Source organism: Daucus carota, chromosome 1 (assembly GCF_001625215.2).
Source record: "Daucus carota subsp. sativus chromosome 1, DH1 v3.0, whole genome shotgun sequence".
In the NCBI taxonomy this organism is placed as follows: domain Eukaryota; kingdom Viridiplantae; phylum Streptophyta; class Magnoliopsida; order Apiales; family Apiaceae; genus Daucus; species Daucus carota.
Genome location: NC_030381.2, coordinates 34,422,260 through 34,444,220, shown reverse-complemented (window position 1 = coordinate 34,444,220; position 21,961 = coordinate 34,422,260). Strand labels below are relative to the sequence as shown.

The window sequence follows — 21,961 nt, the reverse complement described above, 5'->3', positions numbered from 1 at the left end:
TAGTTTTTTGTACTGGAAGTCGAGTCCTTTCTCTGGTATGACTATCTTCAGTTCCCTTTGCGCAAAATAATAGTCTGCTTTCATGTTAGCAAAGATAAATCCAGTTCAGTACCATTCCTCCAAGTATTTATATTGGATATAATCGATCGAATAGCTATAGGTTACTGGATTATGATGGTAAACTGGCTGCAGCTGCTGTCAACCGACTACAGTAGTATTTGTATATAGAGTATGAATCATGATAGGAAATCATGGACGCTAAGTTGCAATGTTGATACAAGTAGTTCGAGTGAGTACGTTTCATGATAAGAAACTTATGAAGTTTCTTTCATCTTGTTCAAGGTTTTTCTGTGTGCAAATTTTGTTCTTGCTATACTTTTCTGTATTAGCTAGATAGACAAGAGAGGAAAGATATATAAAGTATTAAATTTTTGTTAAAAGAAGACTTCATAATAAAATGAGAAAAGATCACGACTCTCTTGGCTTGATTTGGTCTTGAAATCATGAGAGGAACAAATGTTACTAGATCGTGAGTTCAGGGGTGTTTATAGGAGCACTATTGCATTATAACAGCTTTTGAAAAATTTAAAGTAGATGCCTTATTATCACTCACTTGCATAGTTCTATTACTTCCAGTTTTTCGACCTCTGGGATGAATTTTTGCAGTCTTTTTCTTCCCATACACCTTCATCGCGATCTCTGTTTCTACTTTAAAGGTTTCACCTCCTTTTCATACAAGATTTAGCCACCCTACTCGACAATGTTACTAAGCTTCCGCGTTTTTCCTAACTTGCTGGTGACGGTCTTGATCCCCATAATCATTTCATTATACTCGGAGGAAAAAATTTCGGATATCTGCAATTTTAAAATATATTCCAAAACAATTTTTAAAAATATAGTATAAAAGCACAGGATAAAGTTGGATATTTGTTCATGTCTTTAGCCAGGTCCATAACAATGGTAGCTAGAAAAGGTGGGTGATCTGTCCTTGTATACTTATATTGCCACCATTAAGATCATCTGCTTTCCCACTAATTTCATTTTATCTGTCTCGATCTTTCGTATTACTCACATTAATGTTAGATACATTACACCTTAAATTTTTTTCACCTGTCCATCAATATTAAGCAAAGATCAGGACTGGAGAACTGTTGGTCTTTGCTGGATACACAAGACAACTGCTATGATTAGAATGAGACCCTTATGAACAAAGTCTTTGTGGGATATTTTACCACTTTAGTGGGCTTAAACTTAAGTGTCTTATGAATATCCATATCTGATTAGCCACTCTCCTGTTAATCATGAATTGCTTTACCAGAAGAATTGTTGTTGTAATCATATGGCCTAGCAATAGCATTATTGATCAAAAGAGTCTAGACCATCCTCCTAGTAGGGCCAGTAATACTTCAACTAGCAACATTCTTTTTGTTGGTTAATTACTAGTAGATGATGCACTAAAAGCTTTTATTTAGCTAATTTGGATAAGTGGCCGTTTCCATATAAACAGGGTCAAATTATCTTGTAATCATAACCAATTTGGTGGCAAATCATTTCTCCCCTCATTCCAATATATAATATGCTGTACCAAATTAAGATCTCTTGATACAACTATATTTTATTCAATTTCTGTGTGTTTGCTCAAATTTACACATCTTGTCGATTGTGGTATATGACTGTTTAATTATCATAAAAATTCAGATGACACTGCGACAAAATCGCAATTGAGGCCTCCGCACGTGTAACTGAGTTTGCAAGAGCACTAGTTATTGATCAAAACATTCAAGATTCAGTTTTTCCTGGATAATTTTTTCCGCATCTTGTATTGAGCGGTCACTAGACCATTTAATGAATCCGATTTACATGTCACGTGTTGGACCAGAGACGATGTGACATGATATTAATTAAGGTGTCATGAAAATATTCCTTTTAATCATAAGCCAATATAGAGACTCGAAAAGCATACCTAATTCACCGGGTTATCAAGATAATATTAATCTGACTTAAATCGGACAACATATCAATCTGAATACAGTTCCACATGGGCAAGAATATCTATGGTGAAAATAGAAAGATAAATAAGTGAATGAATAATAGCAGAAAACTGACCACTTTTGCTTTTGTCCCTTCAAATTCTTTGGTCCTTGTGTTACTACTGGGCTAGTCTCTGTTGAGTTAATCTTTTGGTATAGATAGCATAGTGATAGTAGTAGCCCTTGGACTGAAAAAAGAAGATGATGCCAAAAGATGGAAATAATGACCTAGCCAAAGCATGCTATACATTTTGTCACCATCCTCACTGCAATCATACAGTAAAATAATATACAGACACTTGTAGAAAAATATAGTAGTATAATTTAGCATAACAGAAACTGTATAGTAAAACAAACAGCTGATGCCAAGTCTGCACATTGCCTGCAATAAAACAAGTAAAAATAACTGTAGGGTTCAGTATTGTTGGGACATTGCCTCACTTAGAGGAATGAAAGTGTCCCAATAAAATTGTCAGGGTCATTTTACCTCCTTTGCCGGGCTCAGGGGTCGGCAAAACCTGGAGTGTGGGTGTACAAGTCTGGCGAGTACTGTAATCATGGGGCACTGGTGGTGGAGCACCAGGAAATGAATCCTCTAGCATTTTGCCATTTCTATTAGACTCTTTTTTCAAATGAGCGTTTTCTAATTCAGTTCCCCTCAATTATTTATAATGAGTTCGGCACTTATTTTAATACTTTCATAAAATATAAATTTATAAATCATTTTTTTAAATAAGAATTTAATGTTTAACTTTTTATATAGAATAAGAAATTTTTTTAAGAAAATATTGAACATATAATTTATATACATATTAAAACACGTGTCAAACATTTAAAAAACAAACGGAAGGAAGAAAATAGAACAAAAAGAATACTGTAGTTTTTTTAAATATATCGAAAGGAGAAGATTTATATTGACTTTTCTGAATCTCTCAACCACAACCACCATATAATGTGAGTTGGTATTATATTATGCCACACATAAGGCTGTTTGGTAAACTTAAAAAAAGTGATTCCTGGCTTAAAGTGAAGAAGTGGATTAAAAGTGAGAAGTAAATAAATTAATAAAGTGTTTGGAAAAAAAACAGTAGCTGTGAGAGAAGGTAGCATTCTCAACTTTTTAAAAGTGATTCTACTTATTTACACAAATGGATCAAGAAAAACAGAAGTCACAAGTAAGAGCAACTTCTCCTAAACAAACATAGCCATAATTTTGAGATTTGAAGAATGCATACTTTACACATAAATGAAAATCGACAGAGAATCGAAGATCGAACATTAAAAAAGATCTCGCACTGGTCACTAGAGACGGGTTCACTTTGGTCGTGGTCTACAACTCTACATGAAATTTTAAGTAGTTAGATCTAGTAGCACAGTGTATTGCTATCATTTGTTTTTCCTTTTTGAGAGGTGAAAGATGTGTGTAGATGGGCTTATGTTGAGTAAGGAGCCAGTGGAAAAAGTTGAAAGAGGAGAGAAAGTGTAAATCGAATTGAGAATGTGGGGTCAAGATTTCTTGGATCATCCATTAGATTCCTTGTTACACACCTTTAATATGGTGCGGCGACTTAGATTTTGCTGTTCAAGACTCTCCTCCTGTGTGTTGAGCAATAAAGAGGAAAACAAATGGATATCTACCAGAATTAAGTAAAGAGATCAGCGATCTAAACTACCAATGCTTGGTTTTGTCGAAACCTACTTCGCCCTCACTTATTTCTTATTTTCTTTACTGTTTTTTCTGCTATTTGATACGTATTTTGAAATGTATAAAAATCATAACTTTATAACTAATTCTTTAAATTTTTATAAAAAATTTAATATTATATTTTTATTCAAAAAAATATAATATAATTTATTAAATTATATTTAAAATCCGTATCAAACTCTCCATCTGCGTGTAAGTCTCCATCCGCGTGCAAGGACGGAGTATCAAGCATCATATAAATGGAATAGTACATTTTACACCGTCCGTGTCAAATTAACAATTGATTAGGACAATATTCTTGTATTAGTGTTTGATGAATAGAATGAAATGAAATTGAAGTATGCTGCCCACAAATTCTCTATCATAGGAACAGTATAATCTTTTAACTTTTGGTAAATTGGCTCTTTCACATGTCCTTCTGTTGGAATTGTACATACAAAATTTGATAGACCTTACATAGGCATTAATGCACACATCTTATCACCATTTTCTAGTCCTACTTCAAATTTGCAATAGATATATTGCATACCATATAGACTATCAGGGTGTCACCACAGAAAATGTCATATCAATTAAATTTTTTAACTTAGTTATGATGTAATATAATTTTCTAAACTAATATAATAAATTTAATAAAAAATGGGTTGCAGCTCATATGATAAAGTCATTTTAAACTTCAATTAAAGTAGGTTTTATTTTACATGTTCATATGATAAGGTATTTTCCATTTTTGAAATGTGCATTTTCCTATTAAGATTAAGAGCATTTTTGTCCCACCTTCAAATCTTTAAGCAAAAAAAATTGTATGTTTGTGTAATAAGTTGGAGGCCTAACATAAAATCAGAAATAAGTCAGAAACTTACTTAGTGGGTGGTTGTTTAGGATTTATAAGTCCAGCTTCTGGATTATAAGTTAAGAGCACTTATTCGTACTGTGTAATAAGTGAAGAAGCACTTATAAAAAGTTAGGAATGCTAACTTTTGTTTTAGGGTTTCTACTTATTACCCAAACACTTTAATCACTTATAAGTCTTATCTTGCTTCTAACTTCTACTCCACTTATTTATTTTAAGCAAGAAGCACTTATTATAAACTCATCCAAACGGCAAAGTCAAATTAATTTGAGATACCCTTTTCAGTGAATTATTTTTTTAAACCTTTTTTTTGGATAAAAATTACCCGTAAGACATAAACTAATTATAAATCACTTTTATTAGCTACAAGAAGATGAGATGCTAAACAGTATGTTACGATTTTTACTAAAAAATTCATGTTTTCTTAATGTCAATCGAAATTAGCTTGTTGCTAATAACATGTTTTTTTTTGTTGTTATCTATCGACTCTCTGTCCTATTCAATTTCATACGTATTTTTTCCTCTTATTTGACACGTATTTTAATACTTTTATAAAATATAATATTTTAACTTATTTTCAAATTCTTTTCAAACAAAAACGTAACAACCAAATTTTTATTTAGAAGAAATATTCTAAAATTAAATTATATAACTACACTTTATAGAAGCAGGCCACGTTCCCATCTCTCAAACATATACAACTCTGAGAGACAAATGAGAGTATTTTTTTAAATAAAATAAAATAAATTATTTTCAAAAAATAAAATAAATGATATTGCACTAAACAAAAGTGTCACTAAGCAAAAAATAATACTGTCAGTCTGTCACTCAGCCACTATTTTCTCTCTCATTACTCATTCCTCCGTCTATAAAATCTATTTCCATCATCAACCCAAATTTCACTTACCAAACACAAGTACACAACACAAAAACATAAACACAAACACAACTGAGTGATGAAGCAAGCTCAGATGTTCAGACCACCAGAGACTCCAATGGAGCCAATGGAGTTCTTGTCTCGTTCTTGGAGTGTCTCTGCTCTTGAAGTCTCCAAAGCCTTGGCCCCACCTCCTCCTTTACTCGCTAAAACCATCAGCGCCGGTGGTGGTGCTGCTGCTGGCACCATTTTCGAGGACCTTGCCGGCGAGTTGGAGGAAGTCATGACTGTTTCCGGCAACCCTTTCTCCTTTGCTTCTTCTCAAACCTCACAACTTATCATGGAACGTATCATGTCTCAGTCTGTAAGTTTTTTTTATGTAGTACTATTATCTCTTTTTTTAAGTCTTTAGATTTTTGCATGTTGGTAAATCACGATCACTCTGTCTCAAAATAATTGTCGTTTCGACTTAAAGTCGGTGATAAAATAATTTATGCTCCATGGGAAAGATTAATTTAGATGAGTTTCTTGAAACTAGGAAAGTGTAGCAGTGGAAGTACTTGTGAAAAGAAATTTAAATTACCCGACATTGCCATGTTTTCTAGGGAAACATCAGAGCTGCTTTAAACTATATTGTTCACTGGATTATGTGGTGTTGGTTATTTCTTTGTCTCGTGATCTCTATGATTCTTTCGAGATTCAAGAATTTCTGTCGATTTAATATTAAAATATTTACTTACATTAGTTTAAATTTGTTTTATTTTTTTAAACAGCAGGAGGTTTCACCAAGGACATCTGGAAGACTTTCACACAGCAGTGGTCCACTGAATGGCTCTCTCAGTGATAGCCCCCCTGTTTCGCCCTCTGAAATGGATGACCTTAAGGTTTTCGCTCTCTTTTAGTAGATGAAAATTTATCGTTATAGCAATTTTTAGATAATAGTGGAGGCTACAAATATATATCTACTGATTTTTAATTTTAAGTTGGAGTTGAAAAAGAATTTTTCTAGTTTAGTTTGAAATTCAGCATTTTTTATAGGGTGAAAAAGCATATGAATAGTACTGAGAGAATCAAGCATAGATCTTCTATGAGTATATTTCAGCTTTCTCTTTAACCCAAATTTTGTAGTGTCATATTCATAATATGGTACTTTCTTTATTAGCACTTTATTTGTTTTCTCACATAAGCAAGGTATCACTTGATAACTTGATTATCATGTGATACTATTACTCATACTCATGCCCTGTTATTGTGATGACTTTATATCGCTTTTACTGGCAAAATTTGACTTGTTGATTAGTTTCTTCCTCAGTTGCAAATGATGAAATGAAACATTAGTTGATACATCTCCATATATAGTGCTCTGCATGTTATAAGTAACAACCTGTTTCTCTATTTGTGACTATAAGAATATTTACGGTACAAAAATGACATTTAATTTCTTGGTAAATATGACAGTAGGGATCTCTCTGTTCTCTACCTAATCTAAGTGTTCTAGAGTGTGGGGCGAAAGACTGTGATCTGGTAGCCAATGGTCCTTCAGTTTTGTGGATGCAATTGGGAGAAATTAAAAGTTAGTAATATGGAAGTGACTAGATAGTGATCCATGAAAATCTTGTAGATGATCTGCATTTATGACAGATAGGTTTATTTCTGTAGTGACAACTATGGACATTAATTGCAAATCACAAGTTAGTTGTGGCGATGATTTTGCTGGTCAGCACATTTTTGAAGGGGGCACTCATTAATGTAAACGTAGTCTTCATATTATCCTCAATCGCTGACGTTGATTTGTTTCTGCAGTTTGGTCGTATGAATAATAATGTAAACAGCCAGTTCAGAGGCGGTGCCCCTAGTGGCGCCCCTCCTGCTGGAGGCGGGAAGACAGTAGGAAGGTGGCTAAAGGACAGAAGAGAGAAAAAGAAAGAGGAAGCAAGAGCTCAAAATGCACAGCTCCATGCTTCGGTTTCAGTGGCTGGAGTTGCTGCTGCTATTGCAGCGATTGCTGCTGCAACAGCTGCCTCATCCGCAACAGGAAAAGATGAACATATGGCTAAAACTGACATGGCAGTGGCTTCTGCTGCCACACTGGTTGCAGCCCAATGCGTTGAGGCTGCAGAGCAATTAGGTGCAGAGCGTGATCATCTAGCATCAGTTGTTAGTTCAGCAGTTAATGTTCGTTCTGCTGGTGATATCATGACGTTAACAGCAGCCGCAGCTACTGGTATGTACTATGTTATGATTTTCGACAGTTATGTACTTGTATCACTGCTGTAGGCATTTAAAAATATCAGCACTCTTGTGATTTTAAACAAACCAGTTGTTTTGTATAGTATACAAGTTTATCATATTAAACAGTTTTATGGTTACGATTAATATTGAGCATTAACATATTTCTAACGGGATGCTTTTGTTTCAACTGTGAAGCTCTGCGTGGTGTGGCCACGTTGAAGGCTAGAGCACTGAAGGATGTGTGGAACATAGCTGCAGTGATCCCTGTTGAGAAGGGAATGAATATCAGTGGCAATGGGGGAAGTAATAACAGTTCAAATGGTAGCTTCAGTGGTGAGTTACTCCCTGAAGAAAATTTTCTTGGTATTTGCAGTCGGGAATTACTTGCCAGAGGTTGTGAGCTCCTTAAGCGCACGCGTAAAGGTACATAATATTTATTTCTTTATTTTGTTGAGCAATGAAACTTTAAACTTCTTGAGCGTCAATTTTTTGCCTTGATTGGGCCGATACAAGAATAAATTTAGCTCTTTAAGTTAGCAGAACTATTTGGTTTTTATCTTTAATATCTATCCTAACCGGATTGAAATATAAATTCTTGTCGGAGTTTAGCTGATATACTATTGCAGAGTGTCACTGGCTTAACACAATACTTTTTTAAACATACGATGCAGGTGATCTTCATTGGAAAATAGTATCTGTTTATATCAACAGGGTGGGCCAGGTTTGTTTCTATCATTGAGAATCTAATAATTGGAAACAAATTAGAAGGCTGATAAAACCGGACTTTATACATGATCATTTGGGTTTTGATTAAGCTTTAACTTATAAAAGTGGAAACTTCTTAAAGAAAACTGTGGATTAGAAGTCGAAATTATTCTTTTACCATATACTGATGTACATGTGGATGATACATTTACCCAAATTCTTTGCTTTTGCAGGTGATGCTGAAAATGAAGAGTAGACATGTTGCTGGGACCATCACAAAAAAGAAAAAGAGTAAGCTGTGTTTTGCTTTTATCTCTTTTATCTTTCTCATGATGTGAAACAGAATTGGAGGTGGTGGCATTCCGGGATTTGTGAAAGCAGAATGCATTAGTTTTATAAAAAGATCTAAAGTTGTCATCTTTAATCACTCTTTTGAATTTTGTAGATATGGTGTTGGAGGTGATCAAAGATATGCCAGCGTGGCCAGGGCGCCACTTGCTCGAGGGTGGTGAATATCGTCGATACTTTGCGTTGAAGACAGTGTTGCGCGGGGTCGTAGAATTCGAGTGTCGAAATCAGAGAGAGTATGATATATGGACTCAAGGTGTTTCAAGACTGCTTGCCATTGCTGCAGAAAAGAAAAGCAGGCATAAAATTTGAACAGTACAAGAATGGGTAGAATTTCTAATGGGACAACTGGGAATAGTATAAATTGTCTTGTTTTGCTTTTGGGACTAACCATATGGTCTTAAAATTTGGTGGGGTGTTTTTCTTTGTCTTTTCTCATTTTTGTTGGTAATTCTGTGGTGTAAAAGGTGTAATTAAAGTATTAAGTTATCCAAATGGTCCTTTTTTGGGGGGATTTAAAGTAGAGTGAACACAAAATGAGTAAGAATCAAGAAACAAGGCATGTGAGTGAAGTCTTGTAGCTGTTTGATGTAAAGATAAAGGCAATTCCAGACCAGTCAAAAAGAGGAATAGAGAATAAAGAGAAGTGTTAAAATAATAAAAAAAAAAATGAAAAACATTCCTTTGATTCTGTTAGCTTTGTTGAATGATTGATGCTTATATTAAGGTTTCAGACTAGTTCAGGATCATGATTCATGACCCAAATAAACCAGTTGTTTGCCTTGTGGGTCTTACATTGACCATGACTTTCAAGGACTTCAGCTAGCCCCCCATGAGTTAGCTGTTGAAACAATTTCAGATAATCCAGCTTGCTATACTTCTGATTTATTATTCCAAATATATTGTCTTGCAATACCTATTTCAATTAATTTAGAAGCCCCCATGTGTTTTTCCCGGCAATCTCAATGATAGCAATACAAATGTTGAGCATGGGAGAAGATGAACTTGATGCATATATGATTTCAGAAGCTTTACAAGACCAAATGTTAAACAAGTGAATACCTGTAAAAGTGTAAATCATGTCTAGAAATGAATTCTTAACTGTATCCAACATGCAAGTCTGGTTAAAATGGGCATCATATTTTGACTGTAGATCTGAAAACTCCACCACAATTGCATATCTGACACAAAAATATAATTGGTCTGTCATAGCAAAACTATGGACAAACAAGATGGGGAAATTGCACTTCATAGTTAGATGGTATCTGAGATATGGTAGAATGGTGGCAGGACCCTAGCAATGTACTACAAAATTTGAACCAGATTTCAAACTTTGACTTAAGTCACCAACATTGTCATGCCCTCAATATTGTGAAAACAAGGCATCTAATATCAAGATTGTTGTCCAGGCGCCATTTTTAACCAAATTCAATTGACTTGATAATTTTCCACCCGGGACTAATATAAATTCCGATCTCAAATGTTATTTATAAATGTCTTACGTTTTCATTGGCAACTTGATTGAGTAATTAATCATACAATAAATTATGGATTTAATTATAATACTGGGTAAGTTCTGCATTTTTTAATTTACCCCCTGGACAGGAATCAACTTTATGCTGATTTCTATTTTGCTGCAGTTTGCTTCTTGATTCTGGATATATAAAGTGATAACTGGAAACTAATAGGACATTGGACTGTTGATGAAGATGTATGTAAGCTTAGCATTTATGATTTACCTTAGGCACGGTTATGGCTGAGAATCAAGTCATCAACAGATTTCTTATTAACTAACCAGATTCTTTTATACGTCTACCACTGTCAAGACATGAATATTTGGTGATAAAGACTTAGAGACATTGCGCGCATCTGCATAGTCCCCCCTTATACACACACGACCTCATTCTAAATGCTGTAAAGCTTGCTTCCTGTAGGCCAGTTCGTCTTAAATGCAACACTCTTCTGCTAAAACTCGTAAGCTATCAGATCAGAAACTCTTCAGGGAGATTGATACATCATGGGAGGGAGGCCACGGTAGTGTGTAAATTTAGCATTTATTTAAAGCTTAGATGATAACGTAAGAGGTCATACAGCTTTTTGAAGTCGTCCGTTTTACAAGTTACTATGTATTATCTTTGACATCAGACTTGCATATCATAGAAGCAGGCGATAAAATATTGAGAAGATATTGAAGAATTAGTGAATAAGTTAGAATATCATTCTAGAAATATCAGCCATAACTAGAGAGGGTCATCTGGAAACATGTAAATTCAAAGTCATGTGATTTGTATTACTGAGTTCTTGTTACTGACATGTAAAGAAATATATAGTACACTAAAAAACACATATTTTAGTGTTCCAAATAAATTTATGAAGTTTCTGATTATTCATGTCATAAATTGGTAGCTAGATGTCTAATTGTAAATGTCTGTATTATGTGTCTTTATATAGAACTTCACAGTTATTTAAAGAATATTTTGCACCACTTATTTTTAGATAAAAATCTAAGAAACAGACAATTAAAGAAGAAACTAGAAGAAGTTGTTTTCAAATTCCCTGACACACTTCAGCCACTCCTTCATAATTCAGTTTCTTATATAATCTCTTGCCTAGCATTTTCACACACTTGTCTCAATAAAAAAGCTCAGCAGAAAATCAGCTATGGCGATTGAGGTAGCGATGATGGTTCTCTTAGGAATTCTGTTTACTGTAATAATGATATTGTTTTGCTCTCATGCGTGTGTGAATTCTTGCAGGCATGGTTTATGGAAGAAAATGATGAAGATCAGAGGCTTCCCCACCATCGCAACCCTAAAGAGTTCGTTTCTCCTGACCATCTAGCAGGTTTTATCTGATAATTTTTCAATTTTTGCTTTCTTTTGCATAGTTAAGTTTCCAATAAGTTCCACATATAACTTAAAGCACCTTGATACAGATATTGGCGTTCTTTATTGGCATTTGAACCCGAAAAATTATGAAAACGATGAAGAATTGCAGAAAATTAGACAGGAAAGGGGCTATAACTACATGGTAGGTAATTGTGTGTGAAAATAAAATTAAGGGCTGCTGGAATGTCTGTTATATAACTGTGATTGCATATCTGAACATTAATATTCACTGATATGAACTCAGAGCTAAAACAAAGACGGTTCGATGTTTTTGAGAAGTTGGACATTGATTTGTGTACAGGATTTACTGGATTTGAGCCCTGAGAAAGTGGAAAATTACGAGCAGAAGCTGCGTAATTTCTACACAGAGCATATTCATGAGGATGAAGAGATACGTTACTGTTTGGAAGGGAGTGGTTACTTTGATGTTCGTGACAAGGATGACCATTGGATTCGAATTTGGATAAAGCCTGGTGATCTCATTATCCTTCCTGCTGGCATTTACCACCGCTTTACTCTAGACACCACTGACTATATCAAGGTAACTGATAACTCTTCGTTTAAATCATCGATGCAAGAGCAGTTACTACTAATCAGCGCGACAATGAATAGACATTGGCATTGTTACAATAAGGCACACATAGTTAAGTTAATAAGTTCTGTTTAAGTGTAATTTGGTAAAACTTAAAGAAGCACAAGTCTGTCAAATAATTTATTAACAATGAAGAACTTGCAGCTGATGAGGCTGTTTCTGGGAGAACCTGTATGGACTGCATATAATCGGCCACAAGATAACCATCCTTCGCGAAGGGAGTACATTAAAAATTTCGCGGAGAAGGTCGGAGTTGGAACACCTCTTACAGCTCACTGAAGCAAACCATAAAAAAGTAGCCCATCAGTATCTGGTATTCTGTTACTATCATATTCTAGCAATTCTACACAAACAGGTGCTCACTAGCACGTACTTAATGTAATTTTGTACTCAGGCCCGGCCCAGAGGGAGGGCAACTAGGGCGACCGCCCAGGACCCAAAATTTTTATAATTTATGTATTGTTATTAGTATATATAAGCCTATTCTATTCTAAGTGACTACGTCCATAACTAAACTAATGGCTATCAATCATGCACTAACAGATAAATGTCATCAAACATTTGTTTAATCTTTTTTTTTACATCCAGTACACTTTATTGTTTTATAGTTATTTTTTTACGGAAGCTGACTTAAATTTGAGTTTGCATTGCTACAAGGTCATATTTTATCAAATTTAGTGAAGTAAAAAAAATTAGACCCATTTTCTTCTTTCGTCCCATGGCCCTCAAAAGGTATGGAACGGCCCTGTTTGTACTATTACATTGGAGGTGCTTGAACTTGATTTTGTTGAGCATGTTGTGTATCAAAATGGCGACATGTCTAGCACAACTTGTATTAGTAAGTTCTGTAAAATGTTTAGTATTCTGTCAGGTACAGATGTACTGTACAATATACAATGTTTAGTCTCTCTCTCTCTCTCTTTTTGTCATATAAACAGTGTTCCATTTCGTGCGTTCAATTTGAAGTGCTTGCAATTAGGGTTGTAATCGAGCCGAGCCGAGTCGAATGAGGCTCAGCTCGAGCTCGATTGAAAAGTTCGGGACTTGAGTTTGAGTTTGAATTTGATCGAGCCTTTAATTTCAAATTCGAAGCTCAGTTCGTAAACAGTTCGAAAGGCTCGAGTTCGGCTCGAAAGCTCGAATCGAGGCACCAAATATTGACAAAAATTCCAAATATGATCGGTTTGGCTTGAGTTCGATTAAATATATAAGTTATAAATAAAATATTAAATATATTTGTAAAAATATATTTATAATAAAAAATGAAAAAATAGTAGAAGTTCGATAAGACTCGCGAACCTTACGGGCCGAGTAATTTGAAGCTCGAGCTCGGCTCGGTAAAACATCCAAATAGCTCGAGCTCAAGCTTGGCTCGATCATTACCGAATCAAATTCGAATATTTTACGAGCCGAGCTCCAGTAGCTCACGAACAGTTTGGTTTGTTTACACCCCCAAGAGCATCTCCAACTATTCAAAACCTTTAGCTAAAAGGTGAGTTGGCATACTAAATATAAAAAAATTTAGCCAACACCTCGAAAACTCATACTCCAACCATATTCAGCTGTTGTCTATAATTTTAACCAACCTCCTATGATGGCTATATTTGCGAACCTCTACAGGTCTGTAAGAAATCTGTCGGAAGATTCCACATCATTTATTATCGTATTGAACTGATATATTCTATTTTAACGATCTAAAATATTAATAACATATTATTTTTAAATTATAACCAACCAATATAGCCAATATCATTGAAGCAAAATGTCTTATAGATTCAGCATATTTTACCTAATGTCTTACATGTCATATTTAGCCAATAATTATAGCTAACGCCGTTGAAGATGCTATAATTATAATTAATTTCATAATCGTAAGAGATGGGATTGTTCCCAAAGTCACATGACTATCTCAAAACAGTTATCAAAGAGATCATTAAAGTTGATACATAATTTTAACTGAATTTAACTGAGAAAAGACTAATATGTTAAGACCATCTCCAAACATTACTCTATTTTAAAACAACTCTATCTTTAAATTTTCACCTTTTTCACTTCATATCACTAGTTCTTCTCCAATCATTCTTTCAACTTACACTTCAAATCCATTTTATTAATGTATTCAACAATGTAATTGTACTCCAAACCTATTTTAGCTTTATTTATCAATGATTGACAATGCTTATATGAATATGTATAGTTTATTTCCTTGATTTTATCTCTACAGTGTTCCTTCAAATTTGAAGTTGGATAGTTGTTTGCTTTATATATAAAGATAGAGATATAGTGCATTGGAGATGAAATTTAGTGTTTTAACTTCATATATGAAGATAAAGGAGGTTATAAAGCAGAAATCGGAGATGCCCTGGGAAGTGTTTGATTGTTTCAACTTTTTAGTACATATACAAGTGTGAGACTGATTTTTGAATTAAATAATACTCCCTCCGTCCCACAATACATGTCCCTTTGACTTTTTGCACGTAATTTGATGTGCAAATAAAACATACTTCTATACATTATTTTTCAAATTTTTTTTTTCTGAATAAAAGTATAACATCCATATTTTTATTCAGAAAAAAAAAGTTTGAAAAATAATATATAGACATATGTTTTATTTGCACCTCAAATTACGTGAAAAAAGTCAAAGGGACATATATTGTGGGACGGAGGGAGTACCACATTAGTACATAGTTCTATTCAACACGACAAAGATAATTAATGATATGTATGTATAATTAATTTTAACGACCTCTCTAATATTATTTTTAGATTAATAACTGATTTAATACATTAACCCAGTTAAATGACTTGGAAAACCGCAGTGGAATAACAAGATGTAAAATAAACTTGTTAAGTCCCTCAACTTTAAATGTCGACAACAAAAAATGTTATACATTTATGATTCTAAAAATACTGCTTCTTCTCTTTTCAAATAATTGACATTTTATATACTTTTTAAGCTTATAGCTAAATTATTGGTCATGACTAAAGCTTAGTTATTCGACTTCTGAATATAAGTCAGAAATAATTTATTGGTATTTTTTGTGTCAAAAATTATAAGACAATATTTAATTTATTAACAGAAATCGAGAAGTTGAAAACCTTAACTTCATAGGATGATTTATTATTTGTTTTCTCTTAAACTTTGACTTTATAAATATGTGTAGAATCATTTTGAAAGATAATTTATAATAATTTATTATTATATTAGTAACTTTTATACTTAATAAGTTATATCAAGCACATAAATTAATAATTATTTTTCACTTATAAGTAATTGCTCACTTATAAGTAATTATCATTTTTTTAAAGTTAAGTCACGCAGTCCCATTATTTTAACTTTTTTTAAAAATTTCAAGTATAAGTTTAATATTTTTATTTTAAAAAATAGAAATAATAACTCTAACTATTATATTATATACTTATATATAATAAGCGTAAAGGAGATAATTTGGTCGCATCGTCCGATGGTCCAAAAACTTATCATCCGTTAGATCGTATATTGAACAAATAAGCACCGTTAGATTAGAACAAAGTTAGATCGTATATTGAACAAATAAGCACCGTTATATTAGAACAAGATTAAATTCTGTTCTATAAGGAAACTGATATATACTTGCATGTTTATAATTCCTTATCTGAATCCAAAACAATTTCTGTCTTTCAAGTGTTTTTGATTTTTTTTATCCAAAATAAATATTTCTTACTAATTTTAATTGTAGAATCGTATAAATCGCACCGTCACAAAATTATTTTTATCTATCAGATCGTATATTGAACAAATAAGCACCGTTATATTAGAACAAAATTAAGTTCTGTTCCATAAAACAACTGATATCTACTTGCATGTTTATAATTCTTTTTCTAAATACAAAACAAATTATGTCTTTCACATGTTTATGATTTTTTTAAATCCAAAATAAATATTTTCTACGAGTTTTATTTGTGAAATCATATAAATCGCATCGTCACAAAATTATTTATATTTAATAAATTTTAAAATTGATAAGCCCGATTTATGTGAGGAACGAATACTAAAACTTTTTTTTAATCCAAAACAAAATTGCATGTTTATGATTTATCTTCTTAATTCAAAATAAATTATGTTTATCAATTTTAATCTCGAACCATAAAAATATTTAGAAAAATATTTAAATCACATTATAATAATTCTAATATAAAATACATTTATAAATATAATCTAATAGGAGTTGGCGTCACATATTCTAATTAAAATAATTTAATATTTGATAGAAAGAATTTAATACTTTGGCATGATACATACAATTTTAATTTATTATTTATAAATTAAATTTTTTCGCACCATTTAAAATATATTTAAAAAGTTTATAAATAATTAAAAACTTCCGTGCCTTGCACGGGTTATAAGCTAGTATATTTAATGTGTTGAAATACCGTGTGTTAGAATATTAAACTTTTATTATATAAAAATGGAGAGAACACTTTAAGATTCCAAAATGGAGCGCTGAAAAAGCAATTTTTTTTCTTCTTCTTTCAATTCTAGGCAAATTCACATCTCTCTGTTTCTCCCCAGTCTTTACGTACACGTTTAGCCAGCCTTCAAATCCGCGTGCTCTCTCAACTCTTATATAAACAAAAAAATCTATGTTTGAAATGATTTATTAAGAGGTCAAATACATTTCTTCAAAAAAAAAAGAAGGTCAAATACATCATGAATCATGCTTTTACCTGTAGTATAAAACTATTTTATTATATATAAAAAAGATGGAACAAGAATCCTCATTTTATTAAGATAAAATCATAACAATCATATGTTATTATTAGTTTTTGTTGTTGTTGCGAGAAGCTTTTATTATTTCACTATTAAATCTTATCATAATATTAACTTTTAATATTAATATTTAAAATACGCTAATATCAGAAAAATTAGTAAACATTTATCTGATCTACTTTTCTTATCGGCTCTTTTCCAAACACCACACAATTTTCAACAAAAATCTAAACAGACCATTTGTAAATCCGGAAGTTTGAGAAATAGTTTATATTTCACCATCTTTTATATTGAATTTACCTTTTTTTTGTCAGGATATATTTAATTTACTTGGATATACCTCATTAAGTCATTTTCTATGATCGTGTAACAATTAATCTGGACGTGAATCTAGTCAAATACAAAGCATATTCTAAATATTAAAACAAGGGGTATTAGTGTCATTAGAGACCATGAATAATGCGTTTAATATTCAAAGGATATATTTAGAATAAGGACGTGTTTGCTTGTGGCGTAGCTTTAAAGCGTAAAAAAATTCATCCAGAGAGATCGAGAGATCGAGAGAGAGAGAGAGACAGAGAGGAGAGAACTTAAATCTTTAATAAAACTTTTTGATACAAGGCGCAAATGGGGTCTATCAGCAAGGTAATATATACATGTGTATATATGTATATTTGTTTGTATTTCTGTTTGTGTTTTTAAGTTCTTCAGCATACAATATTATTAGTTCACGATGTTCAATATGAATTATTGAATCGGGGATATCATTATATATGTTATTGCAATTGTTCGAGTCTTTGAATTTATTCATTCGTTTATAATTAATAATCTTGTTTCAAAATTACAACTTCAGTTTAGAATATTTTACAGAAGCTGCTTTTCTTGAATGTTTGTTTAGGGTTTTAGGGAATCAAGTTTATGATGTATTTGATTGTTTTAATATCTTGTTGATTAGCTTGTGAATCGAGTCATCATATGCAATTTTATGGATGAATTGTATTGTTGGTCTCTGATATGGTTTTAGGAATAAATGGATAACGAAAAAGGTGAGTTTGAAGTTTTAACTTTCATTTGGTGTTCACTTGGAAGAAATTATATTATTTTTATGATGAAAACAAGGGGTGTAAGGGAAAAACGTGGGAGCAGAAGGGATAAATACTAGAGGTTTGCAAATATTTTATGACGAGAAGGGTGAAGAAGATGGTGGAACCGAGAAATGTCTGTTTATTTGGTAGTTGGAACTTGGAAGGAATTCAAGGAAATTTTAACCATAGTATGAACTTGCCGAATGAAATGGGGTAATTAATCGATTATTGTTTGTACTTCTCAAATATTTTTGAATTTAATTTCATTCCCATGTTAGTCGGTTTAATGCAAGAGAATGAAACCCGAGTGACAAAGGATGATTATGGCTGCTTTCCACAGAAGCTTACTAAATGCTACATCGAGCTACAGTGCCATTCTGGTTCCGCACATCGGTGCATGTATTTAATATGTACTTGTTTTATACATACAAATTCAGAGTCTAACGATTTTTTAACTCACTGCAATTAATGGATCAAAACCTGATATGGTAAAACTTTGGGATTGGGACATGATATACAAATGTTGGCCTCGAGTGAAGGAGTAGGATAAAATGAAGAAAAAGATGTATGGTATTTGATTCTGGGCATTTTATTTTCTGTAGGATGAGAGGGAGGAAGTTATACAGGCATGGTACATGGATGATAGTGATGAAGACCAACGATTACCCCATCACCGAAATCCAAAGGAATTTGTCTCGCTAGAGAAACTTGCCGGTATGTACTTCAGTTCAACATTACCAGATCTTGAACTTTAAATTATTTGAGTGCACCTACGAGCCTCTGTTTGATTTTGCAGAACTTGGGGTGCTTAGCTGGCGACTAGATGCAGATAATTATGAAACAGATGAGAAGTTGAAGGAAATTCGTGAATCACGTGGATACTCTTACACGGTCAGTAAGAATGTTTATGTGTTTCTCAATTTATCTTTCTCACACAACCTTTTTTAGACTTATTTGTATGTTATTAGTTATGTGGCAGAGAGTATTGCTTTCTCTAGAATTCTATGCTAGTAAATTTTAGTTATAACACTGTTGAAGCTTCTTGTGCAGGACTTCTGTGAGGTGTGCCCAGAAAAGTTACCAAATTATGAGGAGAAGATAAAAAACTTTTTTGAAGAGCATCTTCACACTGATGAGGAAATCCGCTACTGTGTTGCTGGAAGTGGTAATGATTACTAAGATTTTTTTATAAAATTATCTTACCTAGACTCTTGGACACCCACCAGTTTTGGACACTTACAGCCAAGTCTAGATCTAGCTGTAGTAGTCTTCAACTTGCCTTTGCTGTGCTGAATTTTCCTGCATGTTTAAGCTTCTCTAATTCTTTCTTGCTACATTCTTTTTTGAAGGTTATTTTGATGTGAGGGATCACAATGATGGTTGGATCCGAGTATGGGTAAAGAAAGGCGGAATGATTGTACTGCCTGCTGGAATTTACCATCGCTTTACACTTGATTCAAACAACTATATTAAGGTACTTACAGCCTGACGGACATTGAATTCTGGCCATTCTTACGCTCAAATCTCAATGGTGTTTTTGTTTTGTTAATGGATGATCTCTTTGAGTTGGGTAGGATAGCTCCTGAAATACTGAAATCTTCTTACTTGCAACTTGCCTGCTATCTGGAGCACCTTTTATTCGAAATCTTTCTTCTACCTCTTGCATGGAACAACAGTTATAGATATGAGATAGTTAGGTAGTTCTGATATATAAATAATCACATATGTATGGAAACTGAAGATTTGAAGTATGTGGTACATATCCTATATGTGTCAATAGTCAATACTATACTGAAAAAGGAAGTCACTAGTTGGGGAAGAAGATTAATCTGTGCACTTTGATGGTGTCGAGCATTCTATGTTATATATGATAAAACTCAAAATTTTATAATTTAGTCAAATTTTGAGACTCTTCACCTGTATCTATGCTTGAGCAATTAATATATAGAACTGAATACCTTTATTTTCTTACGAATTGATCTAAAAAGATGTCTTACTGATTCATAAACGGTGTGTTTGTCAGGCTATGCGGCTTTTCGTTGGCGACCCTGTATGGACTCCTTTTAATCGCCCACATGATCATCTTCCTGCAAGGTTCGATTTGTTGGACTGCTGACAGTTGTTTTGAATTTGTGCTTTGAAACATGTTCAGAAACTAATCATCTGATGTATTCCAAACTTTAACAGGAAGGAGTATCTTGAATCCTTCGTGCAGAAGGCAACTGCAAATAACAGCGTGGATGCCACAGCTTGATAACGTATCTTCAAAGATTGCCGAAACTTATACAGCTACAGCAAATGAACGCGTCAGTGTCTGGACACTAATATGAGTCTTGCTATATCTACTTCGCTGTTGTACTCTTTTCAGTTGGTTTCCTGAATAAATGTAGCTGATATAAACTGTCTTGCTGGATTTATGAATATATGCCCTGTTTGTACCTTGCATGCCAAAGAAGAGTGCCGTTTTCTGGTGTATATCTAAATTCCAAAGTAACATTCATCTTATACGATATAGGCTGCACGCTCTTGCTGGATGTTTAACCAATTTCCCTGTTCGTGTGAAAATTCAAAAATCAAAAAAAATATTAGATCAACTCTCTCCCTGATATTGTACCTGGTGATGGGATAAGTTCTAGGATAAGGAAAACGTTATTTTTATAAAACAAATAATTGCAAAATAATTTTATGGAGTACTTGTGCTTTAAGGTACTATACAAGGACTGTGTCCTCAGCCTGTGTTATATGGTTAGGTACTTAGGGCTAGGGCATGTTAGATAACAATCTCAAAGAGATTTGCAGTTCTTGACTTCTTGCACTTGAACAACTAGAATTCCTGTATTCCAGAAGGGCACATCAGACAATAGATTCCCTTTACCCCATAAGGGCACCTCAGAAAGTTTGTGTTTGAAACCGGTATACAATTTCTAGATAAAAATCTTATTTCTCCAGACATTTGCTATGAAGCTTCCTACAAATATTTGAGTATTTTCAACTTTGAGCCACTGTAATTTTAGTATATAGTTTTTGCTGAATAACCATGGTGCCAACACCTGTCTTGATAAAAGCTTGTGCACTTGTGCTTTTGCCAGAATGGTCCTTTTCCTTGTTATTATAATCATCTTTTAGATCAATTATTTGTTTCTGTACTACTTGCGTGCCCTATTCCAAGTTCGACACCTGTTCACCTACTACAATATTATAAGCTCCATAGTTGTTGACCATCTGCCTAGAAACCGATTAAATTGCAGGAATCTGATTGGATGATCCCCATGTGCACCACATCAGTATAGTGACATTAGAAATATTGGTTTAATTTTGTTAAAGTACTCCTGTTTTATACTATTTGATGCCTGAAGATATTTTGGTGGTTCACTTTTTGAGCCAGATATTTTTAGATCAAGATCTAGGCTTTTCATTTTCTACCCCAACAACCATTAAACAATAAACAATTAACAGATCTTGCAGTATTTCTTACTCAAATTCAAGTTCAAAACTACAACCAATTAGCCTAAGGCTATCAGATATTAGGTTAACTAAAATCCTTGGTTTTATATTCATGGTGTTAAGTTTCATCTCCTCCATGGGACTCTTCTTTCTCTATATAAAGAGAGGCCCTTTGATGCATACCACTGTCAATTCCTCTAGTGTAAAAATGTGCTATATATATTATAAGCCAGCCTTGAATTCTTGATGGTTTTAGATATATCCATACAATTGTTTTTACTGAAGGCAAGCACATGTTTCTGCATATGGTTAACACCTGTCCTTTGGCTGATATAAACAAACAAAAAGAAATAGTTTACCAAACAGCTTTCCCAATGGAGAAGGACATGGGGGATCAACATAAGTGCTACCCATTTTGATTCTCTTTTCATCATCAACTTGCCACCTGTCCA

At 33.3% G+C, this 21,961-nt stretch overlaps 3 protein-coding genes across 4 annotated transcripts; all 3 read left to right on the top strand.

The window, feature by feature from the left end:
- The first annotated feature begins 5,416 nt into the window (after positions 1 to 5,416).
- On the top strand, positions 5,417 to 9,273 carry LOC108225861 (VAN3-binding protein). 2 transcript variants are annotated; one of them, XM_017400823.2, is made up of 7 exons: positions 5,417 to 5,829; positions 6,242 to 6,349; positions 7,269 to 7,689; positions 7,893 to 8,120; positions 8,369 to 8,418; positions 8,636 to 8,693; positions 8,848 to 9,273. In XM_017400823.2, the coding sequence occupies exons 1-7, from the start codon at positions 5,545 to 5,547 to the stop codon at positions 9,060 to 9,062; spliced, it is 1,365 nt and encodes a 454-aa protein (XP_017256312.1). In that variant the 5' UTR covers positions 5,417 to 5,544; the 3' UTR covers positions 9,063 to 9,273. The 2 variants fall into 2 exon arrangements, with proteins under 2 accessions (XP_017256312.1, XP_017256307.1); XM_017400818.2 differs by having other exon boundaries at positions 5,420 to 5,829; positions 6,239 to 6,349.
- A 2,007-nt stretch (positions 9,274 to 11,280) lies between these two features.
- Positions 11,281 to 12,724, top strand: LOC108226420 (acireductone dioxygenase 1). Its single transcript, XM_017401377.2, has 5 exons — positions 11,281 to 11,423; positions 11,507 to 11,594; positions 11,686 to 11,780; positions 11,940 to 12,179; positions 12,375 to 12,724. The coding sequence occupies exons 1-5, from the start codon at positions 11,412 to 11,414 to the stop codon at positions 12,507 to 12,509; spliced, it is 570 nt and encodes a 189-aa protein (XP_017256866.1). The 5' UTR covers positions 11,281 to 11,411; the 3' UTR covers positions 12,510 to 12,724.
- A 4,742-nt stretch (positions 12,725 to 17,466) lies between these two features.
- LOC108226372 (acireductone dioxygenase 2) lies at positions 17,467 to 20,540 on the top strand. Its single transcript, XM_017401318.2, has 7 exons — positions 17,467 to 17,625; positions 18,668 to 18,779; positions 18,862 to 18,956; positions 19,116 to 19,230; positions 19,415 to 19,539; positions 20,089 to 20,159; positions 20,253 to 20,540. Exons 1-7 carry the CDS (start codon positions 17,608 to 17,610, stop codon positions 20,317 to 20,319), a joined length of 603 nt encoding a protein of 200 aa, XP_017256807.1. The 5' UTR covers positions 17,467 to 17,607; the 3' UTR covers positions 20,320 to 20,540.
- The last annotated feature ends 1,421 nt before the right edge of the window (positions 20,541 to 21,961 follow it).

Excerpts from the sequence above, each read along its gene's own strand:
- LOC108225861 (XM_017400818.2), top strand. The coding sequence starts at position 5,545 with ATGAAGCAAGCTCAGATGTTCAGACCACCAGAGACTCCAATGGAGCCA. Across the intron at positions 5,830-6,238 it reads AACGTATCATGTCTCAGTCT|CAGGAGGTTTCACCAAGGAC; the intron begins GTAAGTTTTTTT and ends TTTTTTAAACAG. Across the intron at positions 8,121-8,368 it reads CCTTAAGCGCACGCGTAAAG|GTGATCTTCATTGGAAAATA; the intron begins GTACATAATATT and ends CATACGATGCAG.
- LOC108226420 (XM_017401377.2), top strand. Across the intron at positions 11,781-11,939 it reads AAAGGGGCTATAACTACATG|GATTTACTGGATTTGAGCCC; the intron begins GTAGGTAATTGT and ends ATTTGTGTACAG. Across the intron at positions 12,180-12,374 it reads ACACCACTGACTATATCAAG|CTGATGAGGCTGTTTCTGGG; the intron begins GTAACTGATAAC and ends AAGAACTTGCAG.
- LOC108226372 (XM_017401318.2), top strand. Across the intron at positions 19,540-20,088 it reads ATTCAAACAACTATATTAAG|GCTATGCGGCTTTTCGTTGG; the intron begins GTACTTACAGCC and ends TGTGTTTGTCAG. Across the intron at positions 20,160-20,252 it reads CATGATCATCTTCCTGCAAG|GAAGGAGTATCTTGAATCCT; the intron begins GTTCGATTTGTT and ends AAACTTTAACAG.